The sequence below is a fragment of the Alosa sapidissima genome, chromosome 17 (genome assembly GCF_018492685.1).
Source record: "Alosa sapidissima isolate fAloSap1 chromosome 17, fAloSap1.pri, whole genome shotgun sequence".
Lineage (NCBI taxonomy): Eukaryota > Metazoa > Chordata > Actinopteri > Clupeiformes > Clupeidae > Alosa > Alosa sapidissima.
Genome location: NC_055973.1, coordinates 4,885,330 through 4,900,553, shown reverse-complemented (window position 1 = coordinate 4,900,553; position 15,224 = coordinate 4,885,330). Strand labels below are relative to the sequence as shown.

The 15,224-nt window shown below is 44.9% G+C and overlaps 1 protein-coding gene across 4 annotated transcripts; it reads right to left on the bottom strand.

Moving 5' to 3' along the window:
* Nucleotides 1-393: 393 nt before the first annotated feature.
* On the bottom strand, nt 394-12,615 carry LOC121688249 (poly(U)-binding-splicing factor PUF60-B-like). 4 transcript variants are annotated; one of them, XM_042067724.1, is made up of 12 exons: nt 12,475-12,615; nt 11,465-11,553; nt 10,951-11,046; nt 9,780-9,869; nt 8,969-9,019; nt 6,616-6,777; nt 5,324-5,416; nt 4,154-4,367; nt 2,342-2,532; nt 1,886-2,003; nt 1,295-1,590; nt 394-1,194 (listed from the first exon to the last, which is right to left on the bottom strand). In XM_042067724.1, the coding sequence occupies exons 3-12, from the start codon at nt 11,029-11,031 to the stop codon at nt 895-897; spliced, it is 1,596 nt and encodes a 531-aa protein (XP_041923658.1). In that variant the 5' UTR covers nt 11,032-11,046; nt 11,465-11,553; nt 12,475-12,615; the 3' UTR covers nt 394-894. The 4 variants fall into 4 exon arrangements, with proteins under 4 accessions (XP_041923658.1, XP_041923656.1, XP_041923657.1 ...); XM_042067722.1 differs by lacking the exon at nt 11,465-11,553; XM_042067723.1 differs by lacking the exon at nt 11,465-11,553 and having other exon boundaries at nt 1,886-2,000.
* Between the last annotated feature and the right edge of the window lie 2,609 nt (nt 12,616-15,224).

Here is a 15,224-nt window from a genome sequence, read left to right as displayed (position 1 = left end):
AAATACGGAGACAGAAAATATAGATCTGCACCTTTTTACAGATTGTCTGGTTGGCACTGTGCTTAAAGAAATACAATTGTTATTATGAACTGAGACTCAAGAATGTGGCTGAATAGCTCAATCGCAACTGAAGGCTGGTGTACCGAATTGTATTATCTGTCAACTGGTAATCAAATTTGTGGTTATGACAAAAACCAATTCAGACAGATTGAGATCGAGAACAGATAATGACCTAATGCAAGAGATAGTAGAGATAAGTTTAACCACTCAGACAGTAGTGAGAAACTGTGATAAAAGCTTATGTAAACATGACTGAATCATGGAACGCTGGTGAGGTATCGTCCCTTTTCTACCCTTACCTTCAAGCAAAGGCGTGATAAACCACACAAAATGTTTACATATTTGAGAATTTATTGTTCTGGGAAACCTGGAACCAATATTTCTAAGTACTCAGTACACAACGTTCTGAGTTCTAACACAATGCTAGTGGACAAAATGCTGGCATTCGTAAAAAAAAAAAAAAGAAAGAAACAGAAAGACATGAAGGGGGAGGAGCAAACTTTAACTTCTTTCTCAATTAGAAAACAAAACTGCAACATAATAAAAAAAAGAAAAAAACAGAAAAAAAAAAAAACCTTCACAGTACGTGACCAGTACAAGAAAAAAAAAATCCATGAGGCGCACGTATTCTTTTCTTTGCCAATCCCAGTGAAAGGGATCATCAATAATATTAACATCAATAAAAAAATAATTACACGTTTAAAAGAGGCTCAAATCTCTAGCAGCAGAGACTTCGGCTGGGCGAGTTTGAGCAACGGCCATCAGGACAGGATGGGTATGGGAAGTTGTCGGCATCGGCCATCGATTTTCATTTTCGCTTTTTTGTTAGACAGTTTATGCGGACAGGTCACTGTTGTTGAACCGCTCCTGGTCGTACACCTCGGCAACCACCTTGCGACCCGCAAACCAACGGTTGTTAAGGGCTTGAATGGCCTTGTTCATTTCGGCCGCCTCCGAGAACTCCACAAAGATCTTGACGATGATCTCCGCGTCATCTTCCTCACCCTGACGCTCCTGGTAGATGATGACCCGGTTAACGGCGCCAAACTTGCCACACTCTTCCGTTACCTCTCCCTCCAGGTCATCGTCGATGTCCTCTGGGCCCACCATGTTCCGTAGGACCATAACGCTCGACTACGAAGCAGAAAACACACATAAAAGACATAAGGTCCGAATTGGACATGAAACGGCATGGTAAACTGGTTTAATTAGCTTTTTAATTTTGATGGCTCACCTCTTGCTTACGAAGCAGCTTTTGCATGACCATATGTCGTGCACTGCTTCCCGAGATGCTTAGGTGCTCCTGGTCACTCAACGTCTCCTGTCTCCCGTCTCCATCTTGCTGCGGTTGTTCATCCTGATCCCCACTGCGTGACTCGTCTGAGTCCTTCTTCGCCTCCGCAGGCAGACTGGCCGCTGTTGCTGTGGCGACAGCAGCGAGTGCTGATGTAACAGGGGGAGTCGCCAGGACTGGATTTACCAGCCCCACCTGGGGCACTACAGGCAGAGTTGGCCGAGCGGGGGTCACTCCTGTAAAGAAGGGAAACGGTGGTAGTGGTGGTGGTAAGACAGGCAGCTATAACTTTGCACTGACTGTCAAGGTGTTATTCCTTAGACAAGCCTGCACCCAAAGTCATTTATCATTCACTTTATTTATCAGAAGACAGCAGTGATCATGTACATAGTTATAGTTATACTGTCCACATGTCTCAATCACCAGGGACTGCTTTCAAGTATAACCACATACAGAAACATAAATAATAGAAAAGCAAAGCATGTTAAAAAACGTTAGCTTGGGTTTGGGATGTGAAAACAGAGTACAGACCTGTGATGAGGCCTGGGGCCTGGGCTGCTAGGACAGCCTGTGGGAGTCCCATCTGTTGACTGAGGATCTGGGCTGGGTTGGTCAGAGAACCTAGTACGGATGCACCTGCCACGGCCTCCTAGGGCAAACCACATAACTGAATTCACATGTGGGTGTGGAGCACAGTACCATGGCCAACGCCATTACTGTGCAATGGTCAATTCATCAACACTGAAAAAGGTTGGCATTTTGCCCCTCACCAATGACAACACAGATTATGAACAAATGAATGCAACAAATTATTCAAACTCTGAACTGCATCAAAAACAAACAAACAAACAAACAAAAAAACACTGTTAAGACACATAAGTATTTAGATGTAACACATACAAACAAGTATTAAGTGTTATGAAAAAGATGGGATTAGACTCTGTGATAGGGGTCATATGAAAGGAAGACTTCCAGTGCATCACTCACCTGAGCCGTGATCTTCGCAGTTGCGGCTGCGGCTGCCACAGCTGCAGCAGGGGGCAGGCCTCCTGGGGTGGTCGGCGTCAGCAGGGGCATAGGTGGGGTAACAGCCTTGCCTACTCGGAGATATTGCCCACCCAAGTCAAACAGATTCATGGAGGACACGGCATCCAGGGCCGACTGTGGTTTCTCATACTCTGGTCATATTGAGAAAGAGGGAGGAGGGGATGAGAGACAGAGACGAAAGAGGCAAGGACCAAGAAAACAAAATGTCTGATGCTAAAAGGATCTACTATAATTCATTCATCAATCAGTACATTTACATGCACAGTTATATCAAGCTACGGTTATAGCTCAGCTAGGTCATATGACTGGACTGGACTGGACTGGTCTTTGTGCGAGTATACAGGAAATCAGCATATGTATACATCGCTTAATTGATCGGTTTTACTTTGTTACGCTAGATGCCGATATGTCCCCCTTCTTGTTCAAAAACACGAAACCATTCCATTTTAGCGCCATTAACTTTGCATCATCAGTGTAACTAGTTAAATAGTTGACATGTTGTTCATTATTTTCGTATGTACATTCTGGGGGATGTTAATTCATATAGGTATGAAAGAAGGTGCAACTTATGAGTATGTAGCAAAGTGGCAGCTGTAGCAGCACGCATAGGCTGATTTGAGTCCAAATGAGCATATTCATGCAGGAGTTAGTACAGCTTCTATCACATTATCTGGGTGTTAGTCCGACTTAAAATACTTCTATTTTTTTACGATTTCAGTCGGACTTGCATGTTTACATGTATTTAAAAAGTTTGGTTTTTGTCAGACTAACATACACGACACCCCCCCAAGTGTCATGTAAACATACTGAATGATAAACAAATCAGACAATTATTCTAATGCTAGTTTTCTTTGTATTGTTTGAATTTTAATATGTGAGTATCTAACTAACTTTGAAAGAAATTGATTAATTGACTAGTTCAATGGTTTCCCATGTCAGTCCAGTTACAGGTAAACTATTAATTTCAAGTTAAGTTCAATGGTACAACTGAAGACACTCAATGTAGCAATAGTGGACTATTAATTAAGGGTATTTCAGCATTTTGTCATATAATTCCACAACCTTCTTTTTTGCGAAAATGCGATAGGTGAGGCAAGTGTAGTGCCAACTAGTAAAACCGGTTCAACCAAAAGGTTTTATATGAATAAGGTAATCGTTGAGATAATGCTTTCTACCACAAATATTTGTCAGAAGTAAGATATCTGAGCTATCTTTGAAGTAGTACTCTACTGATACTACTACAGTACTCTTGCATCTTTACCCACATAACACACAAGTAATCTCTGGCCTGTTCATTTACAAATCTACATCAATGTTTTGGAGGCCGGAATACCAGCCATAGTATGCTTCTTCAAGGCAATCCTCAATAATGTGTATACCTCCCTTTATATATGTAGCTGGCTGTGGAACATACAGTACGGGATATACAACACTAAACACCTGTTATGCAGATGATGTAGACTGTGATCAAAAATGCAAATACTGTATTACAATGACTTCTGGTCTGAAAGGCACAACAATAAAAGAAAGATATTTCTGAGAACAAGAAAAAATATTTGTGATTGATTAGAGACAATCTTGTACCAATTCAAGTTGTGTGTGTGGGTGGGTGTGTAAAATCCTGACACCACCAAGACATCACCTTTGGTTGCACGCACAACCAGCAAGGAACTCCTAAATAACATACCAAACCCACCCAACACAAAAGGAGTCCCATCTGGGGTACAGAGCTGAGGCTCTATCCCTGCTCACCGATGAAGCCGTAGCTCTTATGGCGGCCAGTATTGGGGTCCCGCGCCAACGTGCAGCTCTTGATTTTGCCAAAGGCTTCAAAGACACTCTTGATGTCGTCGTCCGACAGGTCCGGATGCACAGACGCCACGTAGATGCGATTATAGGCGCGCGCCTCCTCTGCCAGCTGGTCAATGATGGGCTGCGCCTGGCCGATGTTACTTGGCCGCCCCACCTACAGCACACATACCAATACAGGGGCCAGCTGAGTGGGGCATGTTGTGCAGGTGTGGGTGCGAGAGTAGGGGGCATGAGTGTGGGTGCTTGTGGTCGTGAGCATGTCCGCCACCATTGGCTGTTCTCAGATGTCTCTACTACAGACATCCTTTATTGGTTCCACAAGGCTGTGACAGCGCTTGGCTGCCAGCATTATATTTTACATTATGTGCAAAGAAATCTCATTGAAAGACAAGCATCTGGGCATGACTTACTAACGCTTGTCACACAGAGCATGAGATGTCTAATGAAAAGGAATCTCATACATGGCTCTCTTAAGAGTGTATGTATGTATGTATGTATGTATGTATGTGTATGTGTGTTAGATCAGTTCCATGTTGGTTTGGCTTGTACGGGGTGTGTGCTGCAGGGAGGGCGGCCAAGCAACACCAACCAGGCGCAGCCCATCATTAGCACACCACGGACATAAGAGCAGCGCGGAACTCCCGGAATCTTCCGGAAACCTGCCCTCTTAAAACAACCTGATCATGTCATGGAAGCATAACACTGCAGAGCAAGATCATGTGCTGTAATACACAGCCCATAAAGGCAAGAACATAGACGGACACAGAAGCTACTTCAGACAGCAAAACAGAACCTGACACTTAACAGAAAATACTTGGTAGACCCATACCCAAGTGTATTCTCTCTCTCACGCTCACACACACACACGCACACACACACGCACACACACGTAAAACATCAAAAGACAGGACAGGTTCATCAAAGAACATCAGCTTTTACACACACAGAGACATACAAATACAGAGGTAAAGCCTGAGCCCTCTTGTCAGCCTTCACGTGTCACCTGAGATGAGCTTAAAAGAAGAATGTTAAGAGAGGGTGTGGGACTCCTGCGCAGCTCCAAGGACACCCGGGGCCAGCAGCAGGGTGCCGCTCAGTGGGGGCACTCACCTTGATGTTGCGCCCCCCCAGCATGACCGAGTTCATCTGCTCCAGAGCGAGCTGAGCCGCCTCGGGGATCTCATACTCCACAAAGGCAAAGCCCTGAGAAGAGAGAGAGAGGGAGAGCGAGACAAAGAGAAAGAGAGAGAGCGCAAGAGAGAGAGAGCGAGAGAGAGAGAGAGAGAGAGAGAGAGAGAGAGAGAGAGAGAGAGAGAGAGAGAGGGAGGTTGTGTGAGCAGAATGAAAATGATGGAAAGTACAGCGGAAAAGGATCATCAGCCTGGAGCCTTAGGTAACACAAAAACACCCACTGGGATGGAAATAAGACAAATAGAGGGAGATGACAATGAGGGAGAATGGATTCCCAGGATACATAACAGTATTTAAAAAATAATGTGTTTAAGAATTTGACAGCTGTAAAAACAATAAATGTTTAACAAATATGGGGAGAAAGAAAAATACACTGCAAAAGGGGAGATGAGTCTCTGAGTATTTAACACATAGTTAAAAGCCTCTGAATGCAACTCAATTCAAATTCATTACTGATGTCAGGGTTCCTACACATTTTCCATTTCAAAATTCCATACTTTTTCCATACCCAAATGTTCAAACTTCTCTGTACATTTTTCTGACCATATTCTATGTCAATGGAGCGTTCTACTAGCATTGTGAAGAGCTGTATAATAATGTTTATTATTAACTTGGTAGCCCTTGGATACTTTTCGTTGGGGGAAGTGCTGTGTTGGAAGGTGCACTCACATTTTTAGTTCTCTGTAGATACAAGCATAGCCTACATATGTTGGAGACTAGTGCACTGCTGGCAGAGGCCTCAGAAATCACCATAAACAATATTATTTGTTTGCAATAACAGTTTATCCATGTCTTGCTATCTTTTACAAAATCAAAAAAGTCTACCAGTGTTTTAGCCGAAAATAGCAGAGCTACACAAACATACCAGTGCACAATGGTGTAGGGCACTTGCATAGAACAGGGGTTCTCGATTTGGTTTTGGTACCAGGGTCCCCTTGTGGGAGAATTTTTTTTCTGAGGAGCCCCATTCAATTGTATCTTGATGATGTGGACTGACAGTTAAGTTAAGAATGGTTCATTATGACCTGAGTGAAGTGATTAGTCCTGTAGATGCAATAGTCTGGAAACACAAATATTTCTCCATACCCTTGTTTCTTTTTTCCATCCTTATCCAGACCTGGAAATTACTAAAATCAAATTCGATACTTTTCCAGGTTTTCCATACTGCGTAGGAACCCTGTAATGTTATTACAGATTTGAAATGAACAAACCTTGTGTTTCATGGTGACCGAGTCCCAGGACATGTCAATGCTTTTGATGGGGCCGAAGGGTGCAAAAGCTTGCCGGATGGTGTCCTCGCCCAGCTCGTAGTAGATGGAGCCCACGTAGACGCGGCACATGATGGCCAGGGCCCGCTGACGCTGCGCCGCCACCTGCCGGTGGGAGGAAGGGGGGGAAGCGAGGGAGACAAGAGGGGCAGACGTTACTCCACCAGGGCTCGCCCAGCAGAGGGGAGAAGAACCACTACACAAACACACTCACATGTAAAATAAACCAAACAAGAACAAATCAAACCAGTCAATTTGGCTAAATGCGTGAGGGTGCATGAAAGCTGCCTATTGAATGTGAGGGAACTGCAGGAGCTAAGTCTTTGCCTAAATCTATGTGATGCTGTATATATTAATAATAGGTTTCACCCTATCCTCCTCCATAATCATTACTGTAATGAATTCTATCACAACAAATTAGCCTAACTTAAAGATGACATAGAATGGATGAAGTGAGTATTTTACCTTGTTCTTTGATGTGTATAAAGAGGGTTTGCAACTTGTACAAGCCCCTTTATAACCCTATAATGAGGCTGGGGAATAAAATGGCCCATTCTAGTAGATGCATAGCTCCTCCTCATGCTTAACTGGCATCCACACAAATAATTAAGTGATATACAGTGAAATACACTGATTGGCTGCCTTGACGTCAAAGACAGTTCGCAATAGGCCCCCGCAAATTCTACCTGAATTGCCAAATCGTTTTTCGTTGGCCATTTCATAGTCTGAGATTTTCATATGAAGGAGGACACAACAGTGTTTCCTGTTCACTTTAGCTTTAACCCTTAAAGGTGTAGGTTTTTGAACATTCTAAGTTCCGCAACAATTGAAGGTTCTAAAATTCTATGTTGAATTCAATGAACCCAGATATTCTTTAGAATGTTAATTTCCCAACATTCCCGTCACACCGGTGTGACGGTACTCCTTTAAGGGTTAAGGCCATGCACAGAACTCTCCTTATTCAACAAAAAGCCAAGGTAAACACGTTTTGTCATTCTACGTCATCTTTAAGGGTTTAAAAATGATATCATGGTATGAAATCTGCATATGTAAACCTGAGCAAAAGAACGGGAGTAACAGCATTTTATAATGCCATAACTCTAGAATGTTACTAACACAAGTTCAAATATCTTAACCTCAAATATCCTACAATGCCTACTTTAACTACTTCAATGCGTTATCAACACACCACCGGTTCACTGGTGCAACTGACCTGTCATCCAGAGAAGCAGGTAAAGGTAAACATATTCTCAAGTTTGGTATGAGACTGATGTACTTCATGAGCTTTCAAATGTAGTAAGCTTGGTCAAATATGACTTTCAAGGCCTACACTGTATACCTCACATAAACAGCTTTAGGAGGAGAAAACTGCTTTTCAGAGTTTGTGAATCTACTGCTTCCCTGTAGGGGAAACAATTATGCATAACAGGCTTTAAAAGTATGTGATCTCCTTTGCCCTGCTACACATCGGCCAACATAGAATTTTTCATGGGGGGGTGTGGGACCTGAGTTTGATCAGATTTGACGATTAAGACTCTATGAAACTTGACTGCTATCCCTCTTAAATCTGTAAGCCAAGAAGGGCTCTTTTTTGTCACTGCTGCACAACAGCATATTTACAAAGGAGACATGGATTTAGAACCAAACAAAACCATACCGAAAAAAACTGAGACCCACCCACACAGACAGACACACACATTCACACAAACTCCCAACATTCCAGATGCAGTCCCTGGCTTTCGTTCAGCGCCAAAAAGATGAAATCAGCATCTCATCAACAGAAATGAGTCTAAAGGCTCAATATGACTACCACACAGTCCAAGAACAATCATAAAGACTACTTCAGCAAGATGAAAATGCAGCAAAAAATAACTGCCCTCCATGTTACATAGTCAGGGCAAACAGATGATAATGCCATTGCTACATTGACTTTGGACAATCTTAAGACCCATCTCAAGGCTGCTTATTTTCTTAAAATTGCTACTTGAATATGATCCAAAACAATTCCTGGTTCAGCAAAATACATTGTGCAACATAAGAATTACAACACATACTGTTCCCCTGAGATAGAATTCTAAGTGATCTACTGTGAAATGGGTTCTCTAGCATCCATCCAGAAACATCCATCATTCAAAATCAAAATTAAAAGCCATGTCTACTTTCTGAAATATGCTGGGGCATTCATGTGAAAGACAATGAATTTAAGTGGCCGGTGTGGGCCGGGTAAAGAAGGGTAACAGTCCTCACAGCAGGAATGCGCACAGAAATGAAATATGTAGTTTAATATTCTATTGACCGATTGCAAAGGTGAGAGAGGATCTCCAAAGCCCATTGTCACTGCTGCCATCTGAAAGACAGTAAAGATGAAAAAGTGCTGAAAAGTAGGTTAGAAAAAAAAAACTTCTTTTTTTTGCTTTCACATGTCACTGTCATACAGACATCAAATAAAACACGCAAGACCCAACCCAGTTGACCAGATTCCAATTTGGCTCATTGGTCGTCACGCTGGCTAAGCCCAGACCCAAGCCCCACCCACTCTAAGTTTCATACAGTTTCCTCCGTTGAGGACATTGAAAAGACCAAAGGCGAGAGGTAGAGTGAGAGAAAGAGAGAGGTGAGACATTTCTCTTCTGCATATGCGATCTTCGTCGGCTGAAAGAGAACACAAAAGCTCAGCCCAGGGATGTTTATTGTGTGCACAATCACCCTCAGAGAAGCATACAGTAAACAACAACAGGACAAGCACAACATGAAAACTGTGGGTGTGAGGCCATGCGATCCTTAGTACTTTTACAAACTTTGTGTCAAAAGATATCAAGAACTAGAGGGTCAAACATTAAAATTATGTTATTCATCTGTGATGATTTGGTCAACCACATGTTTAGCAATTCTCCAAACAAAATATATGGCCATAACAAACAACTGGATAAGCTACCATTAAAATACACCAAGTCAGAATATGTATTGTCAATTACATACACATGCCTGCAAGGAATCTCTCCTTCTTAAAGGGCAATGGATCCAGCGACAGTGTGCCTTAAGTACTATGTATCTGACTTGTTGCAGTTGTGAAATTGAATATTATTAATATTGTTATTTCCACTCACCTGCAGGTTGGTCAGCTGCTGCTGCTGATGTGCTATGGTCTGCTTCACCAACACACTCTTAATGCTCTGCTCCATGGCATATTTCTTTGCCTGGTGAAAGGAGAATTCACAGGCATGATCGTACACTGCCACCACCATACAACTCAAAATACACCACCCTATTTCTTTGCCTGGTGAAAGGAGAATTCACAGGCATGATCGTACACTGCCACCACCATACAACTCAAAATACACCACCCTGTTAGTCGCCACAAATTAACACTGATAAAAAGCGGGCGTTTGTTTATACTGACTTGTAAGCATTGGTATGTGATAAATGCCGCATTTCTTATTCCAGGGTGCACTAGCACCCTCTTTCAACCTCAGAGTGCTCAAGTTGATCAGATCAAAATCCTTTAAAGAGTCTTGTAACAAGTTAGCTGGCTTAGCTTTTCAGAATACGTTTTACATACAATGCGGACAATTTGCCTACCATGCACTTTTTAAAATCAATGTAAAAGACAAAAGTGGCACAATTTCTTTCTGTGAAATCTACAAACTCTAAATAAGTTTACATACTATTGCTCTGTGCATTAGAAAACAAAATGTGTTGTGACTAATCACTAAGGATTTCACGACCCAATTTATATCATGAATCTGTTCATGGATAACTATGCTAACACACAAAGGCAAACACTATATCATTCATGAACCATTGTGTTCAGCAGTAATTCAAGTTACTACTGTGCAAGATTTCTCTTCGTACAATCAGGAGAAAGTCAAAATGTTTATCGTTCTAATTATTACAAACAAATGTCAAGCATATAAGACTAGTAACACTGTGCCATTATCAACATCTAAATAGGATATCACACAGCCAACAACACGCGTGTGCAAACACAATACACCATTAATTATTAAAACATCTTCCCTGCAGGCAAGTCCAGGGAATATTTATCCTATTTAGGTAATAACAACAAAACAATCAACTTTCTATAAGGTGTCTGATTTTTGAGGGTGTGTTTCAGTTTGAATGGTCATAAACATGTATAGATTTTGTTTTATGATGTCACCTAGAACTTGTATTGGCCTTCAAGGCAGGCTTTACAGCAATCGGACCACTCCATCAGCCCAAAGTCTGATAAATATCTGGCCACTGGTACCAATTGAAGCATTTCATGTGTATCCTTACCCTCTGCAGTGCTTCCTGTTGTTCTGGTGTGAGGGGCGGCAGCCCAAGCTTGGAGCCAGTGCTCTGTCCATTCTCCATCATTAGCGTGTTGCCTCTCTGTAATACAAGACAGGAGTTCCTTAGCCAATTTAGCATTCAACTCTACAACACATGATGTTCTACCATAAACATGCTGACTGTATGCTTTTAAAAAACTATCCAAACTAGACCTACTCTTGGTCTTCTCTCCATGAAAAATATGAAATGGTCTATCAACATTTCTTAACACTCCAAGATAAGCATGGGCTAATGACCCACACAACAGTATAATATCTCAATCATTTGTTTTCACATTTTGTTTACATATTCGCTGGTAGTTCATCACACAAATTGCATGATGTTCCGCGGCACTATTTCCATTGTAATTGTGTAGGCAAGGTCAAGAGTGACGAAGGTGTGTCGCTGGAGGCATGATAATGAATCCAAGATAGGTATTCAACAGATACTAGGCTAACTAGTTCTAGATGAAATGTACCTGCGAGGCCGCTATTTGCAGGGGCGACCAGAGGCAAAATAACGGCGATGTGACTTGTAACAGACAGCTCACAAGTTCTTCTCAGTTATCTGGAAGGAACATCCAAACCATGATGAGGGAAAATGGCTATCGTTACAGTTTAACCAGGTTGAATATAGCTAACCCTAACATTTCATTCCACATTCTCAATTGAAATAACGTTACCCTTTCAAGTACGCATATGTTCTATGCGCCAAAGTAAACCTGGGTTTAGAATTAAGGCCACAAGTAACGCTGCGTAAACATTTTAAAACACGTTTATCAAGATGGCTAGCAGCTAACGTTAGTTAATGCCTCATGCGAGACTGGTTCCATAGCTAAGCTATCCGTCTCGTATGTTAAAACGGACCAACCTTACCAATGCTAGCTCACAGATCAAGTCCGTTCTAACCATTCAACATAATACAATTTATTTGTTACCGTGCCAGGGATTAGTCGGTGTTACCTGCCACAAACATGGACAATTTTCTGCTATGACGTTTGTTAAACTTAACTAGCTAGCTAGACTTGCTAAACGTAACTAGCTAGCTAATGATTCATCGAAGAGCCCCCGTGATAGCCACAATAGAAGTAGCTAGCTAACTTTAGCTAGTTAGCATGCCACCAACTTAGGCCAGAGGTACAAATGAATGTAACGCTAACGTTAATTGCAATGGCACCTGGCATATATCCACACTTGTTTCAACACTGGACATGTTACTTTAACGTATCTAGTCGCATATTTCGTAGCACTGCATTCGTGAAAATACAAATTAATTCGTACACAGGACAGGAAACAAAACGTCCTGATTTAACATTAACGTTAGCCGTTAGGCCTAGTTAAATGATAAAGGCCCCAAAACCGGTGAGAACATCTTAGCGCTGAATGGATTGCAATTTACTTGTATTGGTATTTACGATATACAGCAACTTATATAATTATAAAACAGTCATGCACAAACAGAATGCATTTTATTGTTTTGTTTTTTTACCGCAGTCTCCAGTGTTACCGCCATGAAGCACACTTTCGTGGGATCCCGCAGCTAGGGCCTTCTTCACGTTAGTCTTACGTCTTACCGCGAGAGCCAAAGCACAGCAGAAGTCCCTCCTGCCTGCAGTGTGCAGATCGGGGCTGGGCTCAATGTGGGCGGATTCAGAGAATGTCTAATAAGAGGAGAACCATAGTTCGGGTTCCACGTGAGGGCGCTGACGAATAAGTGCAGAATGAATGGAGGTCTATGGAGCTGTACCACTCAAAATCATGGACGGATTATGAACTTTCGGGTTTGATGTGATTTCCTGTATTCTGTATTCTCTACTTTTTCTGTCTTGCTCTATCAATAAAGGTTTAAAAAAAAAAAATCTGAAAAGCAATGTATAAGTGGCCGCCCAGATGCGGAGGTGGGTTCGGAGCTGCGGGATATCCCCCGCTCTGGAGCCACACCCGGTCTGCATAAGCTGCCTGGCTGTCAACCCCTGGCAGCGTTGGCGGTCGGCGAGTCCTGCCCGCACTGCGAGAGGTTGGGGCTGAAAGCTGTCATATACCGGGCACGCGTGCTTGAGGAAATGACAGCCAACGGCCCCCCTCCCAGCTTGCCCCTGGAGATGCGCTTGCGCTCCCGGAGCGGCTGCTGTTTGAGCAGGGAGAGGCAACTTTGCCCGGGACGGCTGCAGGGTCCCCAGTCGGCATTTTTGCTGAGACCTCCGCAGGCAGCTCTCTCGAGTCCGACGACGATGACAGGGTGTCCCTCGTCAACTCAGAGAGCTGCTCGCTGGAGCAGCAGGAGCCGGTCAAGAACACAGGATGATGCTCCACCGGAGTCTGCCCCCCTCTCCCGGGAGCTGGCCACCGTTCTTGAGCACGCCACAAAGTTGCTCGGCATTCAGTGGCCAGAGCAGCCGGAGCGGCAGGGCTCCTTAATAGACGTTTTTTTTATGTGCACCGGCCAGAACAGAGGTACCGCCCCCCCCCCCCCCAGCCTTCCCGACTTCCTGGCGGAGGTTCAGAAATCTTGGGGAAAGCCATATTCGGCCCGGTCCCCGGTGCAGGGCTTCGGCCCTTTCTTTGCCCTGGATGGGGCGGGGGACCAGTGGCTGGCTCACCTCCCTGAGGTGGGGGAGACACTGGCAGCGTACCTCTGCCCCCAGGGAGCATCAGCCCGAGGACCGCCGGTACTGCCATCCAAACCCTGTCGGGTTACGGCTGGCCAGGCATCCAAGGCATATGCCTGTGTGGGGCAGGCTTGCCGGGCCCTCAACACAGCGGCGGTTCTCCAAGTGTACACCGGGGAGAGTATGAGGTTGGCCGCCGAGGAGGATGAGACTTTGGCTTTGCCCCCAGAGAGGCGGAGGGCCCTGGACCTCTCTCTACGAGCGTCGAGGTGCGCTGCTCTGGCGCAGGGCAATGGGCCATTTGGTGGTGCTGGTCACCTGTGGCTCACACTGTTGCAGCTGCCGGACAGGGAGAAGGTTCCGCTGCTTGACGCACCGCTGACCCCCTTGGGGTTGTTCGGCTCGATGGTGTTTTATGCCCCCAAGGTCGTCTTCCAGGCAGTGCTGTCACCGCTGACTTAAAGGCACCTAATCCTAAACCTAACCCCAACCCTAACCTTAACACATGCCTAACCCAGGCAGCGCTGCCTTGAAGACAATGTTGGGGGCATAAAATACCAAGAAACTTGTTCGGGCCAACCATGGCCAACATGAGGGAGCGCTTTGAGGCAGCGCAAAAGAGCCTGGAGGCGCTGAAGAGCTTTCTGCCTTGGTGAGAGGGGATGTCCCGCCCCACTGCGCAGGTGGCAACAATGGCGTGCGCCACACCCGCACCGACAGCAACAACAACAGCAGCAGCAGCAGAGACCGCCTGGACAACAGAGGGGCATCTTCCCGCCACGGCAGGACGGACAGCCAAGGCAAGGCTGGAAACGGAGCGCAAGTCAATCTTTTTGCTTCACGCAAGACAACGCACTGCCCGAAGTGGTTTGCACTGACGGAGAGTAATGCTCCGCTGAGAGTAGACGCTCTAGCCCACGAATGGCCAAAAAGTCTGTTATATGTGTTTCCCCCGAAGGCCTTGATACTGGCGGTCTTAGAGAGGGTGAGGAGAGGCAGGCACGAGACTATCCTGATAGCCCCTCTTTGGCCGGATCAGATGTGGTTTCCGGAGCTAATGGCTCTACTGCATGGCGAGCCGTGGAAACTCCCAGCCCGCAAAGACCTGTTGTCCCAGGCGGGCATGGCGATTTAGCATCCGGCGCCGGAGAGATGGCAGCTGGCGGCTTGGCCCCTGAGAGGCTGAGGCTACTAAGCGTGGGGTTGCCACTCTCAGTGGTGAAAACATATACCATACAGAGTGCCAGAGCCTTGTCAACCCGCTCGCTATATTCCCTAATGTGGAAAGGGTTTGCGGACTGCACTCCATGCACACATGGAGAGCACTCCATGCTTTTACATGTCCGATCTTTTTGACCTAGGGCGAGCCCCGAACACGCTAAAAGTTTACTTGGCAGCCATATCAGCTTGTCATGTGGGCTGGGCGGGGATGTCGCCTGGGGCTCCCCCCCTCGCATCGCGATTTCTCAGGTGCATGGTGCATCAGACCTCCACGCTCGGTCACAGTTCCACCTTGGGACCTGGCCTTGGTGCTGAGGGCTCTGGCGGGTGCGCCGTTTGAGCCTTTACCACGGACCGAGCTGAAATGGCTGTCCTATAAGACGGCGCTGACCTCGGTGAAGCGGGTAGG

Coding starts and splice junctions, on each gene's coding strand:
- LOC121688249 (XM_042067722.1), bottom strand. CDS start 12,498: ATGGCGGTAACACTGGAGACTGCG. Junction 6,778..8,968: donor CTCTCTCACCTTTGCAATCG/GTCAATAGAATA, acceptor TCCCACCGGCAG/GTGGCGGCGCAGCGTCAGCG. Junction 4,368..5,323: donor TGGGGGGGCGCAACATCAAG/GTGAGTGCCCCC, acceptor TGTGTGCTGTAG/GTGGGGCGGCCAAGTAACAT.